At 35.2% G+C, this 5,476-nt stretch overlaps 1 protein-coding gene across 4 annotated transcripts in view; it reads right to left on the reverse strand.

The window, feature by feature from the left end:
* Positions 1–201: 201 nt before the first annotated feature.
* Usp15 (ubiquitin specific peptidase 15) overlaps positions 202–5,476 on the reverse strand; it is a 117,771-nt gene continuing 112,496 nt past the window's right edge. For 3 of the 4 annotated variants that reach the window (XM_008846147.2, XM_008846145.2, XM_029569879.1), the window contains one exon: positions 214–659. In XM_008846147.2, coding sequence (XP_008844369.1) covers positions 589–659 — 71 coding nt within the window. In that variant the 3' untranslated portion in view covers positions 214–588. Of the gene's footprint in view, positions 660–5,476 lie in introns of all 4 variants that reach the window. The other variant, XM_008846146.3, reaches the window with a different exon arrangement.

Raw genomic sequence — 5,476 nt, forward strand, 5'->3', positions numbered from 1 at the left:
TTATGCCACACTGACACTGCAGCTAAATACAGTGGTATAGATGGCAGCCTAACGTTAGCACATGAACTAGATTATCCAAGAACTAAGTTCAGCCATAGTTTTCTTGCAGTATTATTAGAGCAAAATTAATAACCAACATCCACAAATTTAACATCTGTCATCAATTAACTCACATCCAAAAGATTAAAGAAACATAATTCATCAAAACAGCAGCAAACTTAAAAGGGATTTATTTGTGATTTCCTATATATATTTAGCTTGTAAATACAAGACTGTAAATGTATTAAGAGACAATTTCTGTTAAAGTTTTCATTGTGTTTCACTTCAAGTACTGCACAAGTTAAAATCTGATAAAGGATTTACATTCGGTTATCTGAAACTCCTCATCTCAGACTTCTGTTTTAATGTGGTGGATAACTTCATCTCCATAGATACCACCAGCAGGAAAGTCTCTCTTATGGCTTCTAGGATTTCCATTAATTAGTATGCATACAGTTTTCGTTTTCTATGTCATTGTCATTATCATTGCTATCTTCGTCACTTTCTAGGGGTGTGCCTGTGGCAGCTGAAGCACCTTTAGTTTCTCGGTCAAGAGGGAAAAAGCCAGTTCCACTGAAAGTGTCTTGTCTCTGGTAGAAGAGTACATACGCTGCTTTTGACTGTCAAGACAAACAAGGGCTGTTAATGGTTATGATTCTCTAAGATCACACTTAATACAAAATGAACTTTCAGCTAATAACCAATTTCAATGATAAAGAATAAATCATAATTGAAAAACTATACATGAACAAATGGAATTTACTAAAATTGGCTAAATATAAAATTATTTCTATATTTAAAGAACAGTCTCTGAATTAAAATTTTTGATTCTTAAAATTTTTAACTGTATATAATTTGGAAAGGGAAGTAAATATATAACTAAAACATAGATTAACCCATTTATTATAATCTGAAATATAATTCTGATAGTCTTCTTTTTTTGACTCTAAGGAAAAGATCAGCATTTTTCTATCCAGAATCAATTGTTTCAAATCATTTTTGATCCCCAACGCAACTTTTCCTACAATAATAAGAACATTTCCCCTGATGGCTAAAGATGTTGAACATTTTTTCCAGTATTTACTAGAATATTTATTTTTAAAAAAGGATAAGAAAGTCCAAGCAGGACTACTAGGGAACAGAAGGGGGAGGGTGGAAGAGGGGTAAGAAAAGAGAAGAGGTAATATGATCAAAGAACATTACATATGTGTAAATGTTATAAAGAAACCTATTGGTACAATTAATAAACACTAACGAAAAAATAATTTAAGAGTATTTTTTCACCAATCATTACTATATCATTTTTTTTTTTTTAAAATAGACCAGGCTGCCAAGAATTAACAAATAGGCCTGCATGAAATGAAAGGAAAAGGTTTCTGTACCGCAAAGGAAACCATCTGCAGAGTGAACAGACACTACAGAATGGGAAAAAATCTTTACCAAGTACATCTCAGGCAGGGGGTTGATAGAGTAAAACTACAAAAATTAACCAACCAACCAAACAAACAAAGAAACAAACCCCCAAACCCTCAGACTGTCAATCAACAAACAGGCCAATGAAATGAACAGACAGTTCTCTAAAGAAACATGATGGTCAATAAATATTTTAAAAAACATTCAACATCCTTAGCCATCAGGAAAATGCAAATTAGGACATTCTATCTCAGCCCAGTCAGAATGGTTAAGATCAAGAAAACAAACAACAAATGCTGTTGAGGATGTGGGGAAAGAGGAGCCCTTAATTACTGCTGGTGGGAGTATAAACTAGTGTTGTTCTTTATGGAAATCGGTATGAAGGCTTCTCAAAAAATTAAAATACAACTACCATATAATCCAGCTATACCACTCCTGGGTATAACCCAAAGGATTCTATTACCTACTACAGAGATACTTGGACATTCACGTTTACTGCTACACTGTTCACAACAGCGAGGAGCTAGAACCAGCTTAGATGTCCATTGACAGATGAATGGCTAATGAAAATGAGGCATCATACATAATGGGATTTTATTTAGCAGTAAAGAAAAATGAAGTTATAAAAGTTTAGGAAAATGGTTAAATCTGCAAAGTACCTTATTAAATGAGTTTGAACCAGGCTCAGAAAGACAAAAAAGACATGTTCTCTCTTAAGTATTTCCTAACTTTTAGTATTTGTATGTATGCATATATGTGGGTTTGAGAATGGGTTTAGGGTATGAAACTGGAAACAAACCAGAGAGAAGAACAAGGAAGAGGAATGAGGTTGGGCAAAAGAATACACAGGATATGTAAATGGAAAGAAGGCTACTGAGGGAGGGAGAAGGGAGGGAGAGGGGAGGGAAGTAGTGGCGAGAGGAGGATTAACAAAAACAAAATTTGCTTGAAAAGTGTCACAATGAAACCTGATCCTTTGTATGAGAAAAAAATGAACGCAGGTTGACCTGGAACTTGCATTGTAGTTTAAGGTGGTCTGGAACTTCTGCCTGAGGCTCCTGAGTGTGGATATTACAGACGTGGCTGGGATCTCACCCCTGGCCAATCTCCATGTATGTAAAGTGCTATACTAGACATTTCTCTTCAGCATTAAAAATACAGCTGCCACACAAGCTCTCCTTCCTCTTCACCAGGCTGACAGAGTACTCTATGCCCATCGCTTACTCCTCAATTCAATGTAATCTTACTTGCCTAAACCACTGTAGTGAAATGGCTTTCGCTAGGGCCAACAATGTCTTAATAAACTGGCTGCCTTTTAAAGTGATTCTGGTCAATCTCTCAGCAGTATTCAATATTTCACAACTCATTCCATCATTCAACTTTTGATTTCTGTGACACTACTTCTCCTTGGCTCTCTCTTCAGGTCTTTATCAGATTCTTTCATAGCCTAAATTCTTTTAAAATGTGTTCTGCTGTTAGACCACCACTGTTCTCAATTTGGATGTCTTACGAGTTGTCTCAATCAAGTCTATGGCCTCCACTGTTAACAAAGAATAACAACTCAGATTCGGGTGTGTTGGTTCACACCTGTAATCCTTGCACTTAGGAAACTGGGGAAGAAGGACTGTCATGAGGTCAGCCTCGACTACAGAGTGAGACCTTGTCTCAAAAAATTAACCAACGGACCAATCATTTAACAAATCAAACAAAAAACCAGTTCTCAACCCTGACCTCTAGTCTAATAATGAGTACAACTACAAAATGAAAATGTCCACAAGTAGGCATCTGTAATAGATATTTCAAACCTGAATAGCAAAATTTCTTCCAATTTTGGTAAATCAAGTGAAGTAAAAGTCACCTTCTACTTCTCTCTGCATTTCTACATCTTTATTCTAACTTCAGTCAAGTTTTACCAATTCTATCCAGTAAATATTTCATAAGGTCATTCTGCCTGTCTGTCTAATATCACTAACTTAAGTAGGTTAAGTAACTGTGACAAGCCTCCTGCATAGCCTTTCTGCTCACTTTTACTCAATGCCTTAAACTTTCCCTCCCCACAGTAGTCTCACAGAGGTGTTAAGACACAAATATTATACTATTTAATAATCAATCATTTAATGGCTGCTCACAGTATTTAAGAAACATCCAGAACAACTTTCTGGAGTTTTTCTTTACGTGAGTACTAAACTAGTCTAATTTCTTCCATCGAACCCTATATAAACTTTCCCTTTCAGTCATAGCAAAGTGTTTCCTGTTCCCTTAAAATGTCACACTTTGATATACCCCCTTGCTTCTACTGGTATTGATTGCTCTTTGGAACACCTTTGCTTAACTGATAATGCATTAGTAGACCTAGGATAAATGCCACCTTCACTGTAGAATTTCCTGCACTGTCTTGTCTTCATGGGTCACAGCAGTTCCATTTCCATGTAGCCACAGAAACATATTTAATGGTAACTACCATACTATAATTGTTAGTTTGTATCCCCTTTGTTAATGAATATATGACTGTATAACACATCTCAAATCAGAGGGCTGTCTTTTAACCCTATTTAGAATGAATTCCTCTGCATAACATCCCCTGATTTATTTAAAAGATATTCAAATACTTGTTGACTAAATGAAGAATCATTATTGCTAAACTACATAACAACATTAATCTTTTATTTTTTGAGATAGAGTCTCATGTAGCCTAAGTTAGCTTCTAACTCAATATGTAGCCAAGAATGATCTTGAACTCCTGATATTCCTGCCTCCACCTTGTGAGTGCTGGGATTATAGGAGGATGCCCTTAGGTCTTGTTTATGCAGTGCTGGGGATCAAATTCAGGGCCTCACCCATGCCAGGCAAATACTCGACCAAATGAGATACAATCCTAGCCTGAAACTTATCTTTTACAAGCAAGGTAAATTTTTATTTGAAGACAGAATTAGGGCAGGGCTATTAAAGAGACGGAAGGAGGAGTAATTTTAAGATGCCTGAGCTGAGAGAGTAAAGAAAATAGAAAGTAAATGTGGGAGACCAAAAAAATAAGGAATTTAAATGTAAATTGGAAATTTTAACAAAGGTATATACCCATTAAAAATTAGTATAGATCCAAGCATCTCTTTGTTACGGGTAAAGAGATAAGCGACAGATTGCATATTCATGTACATAAGTGCAGATGTGTGTGTATTCATGTGCCACATAGTTTGGTCAATGATACAATGGTCATCCCGTAAGACTGTAATAGAGCCAAGGTGTGTAGCAGGGCATACCCTTTAGATTTGTGTAAGTACATTCTTGGTATCTGCACAGCAAAACTGTCTAACATCGTATTTCTCAGAATGTATCCCTGTTGTTAAGACTGTGTAACATACACATAAATATTCATGGGTTGGGGAAGGAGGGAAAAAGGAGAAAGAATTCAAAATTATTTTGGACCTATTCATATAATGACAGATTAAAACTATGCCAATAATTGGGCTCAGAAGTTTATTAATTTGCTTTAAGATGCTGAATACTTGATCTACCGTAAACTAAAAATCTGTGTCTGCCCTTAAGTAATATTTAATCAGGGAAACAAAGAAGTCAGTGTTTCTAACATGAACAGAAACCTGCACAGGAAATACCACAAGCAAATACTGTTATTTCTTATTATTTTAATATTGTAACTAATAAGTAAAATTTATAGTGGCAAAATTTATAGAACATAAACCTTTACTGAATAATTTTTATTTGGCACACACTTCCAAATAATTTCATTCTGGAACACACTTTAGTCACCATCCATCAATTAACATCTGAAAATTAAAATCTGCTCTGTTGTGAAGCAAAACAAATAGGGATGACAAACAAACAGTGCAGAGAGCTATAATTTCTGCATTTTTCTACTAGTCAGAAAATGTCAAAGTAACAAGAGTACAGGGATTAATCTTCTAAAAATGTAAGATTCTTTTATCTATCTATCTATCTATCTATCTATCTATCTATCTATCATCTATCTATCTATCCATCTCTATCTATCTATCATCTATCTATCATC

This window comes from Nannospalax galili, unplaced genomic scaffold (assembly GCF_000622305.1).
Source record: "Nannospalax galili isolate Female #2095 unplaced genomic scaffold, S.galili_v1.0 scaffold202, whole genome shotgun sequence".
NCBI lineage: Eukaryota > Metazoa > Chordata > Mammalia > Rodentia > Spalacidae > Nannospalax > Nannospalax galili.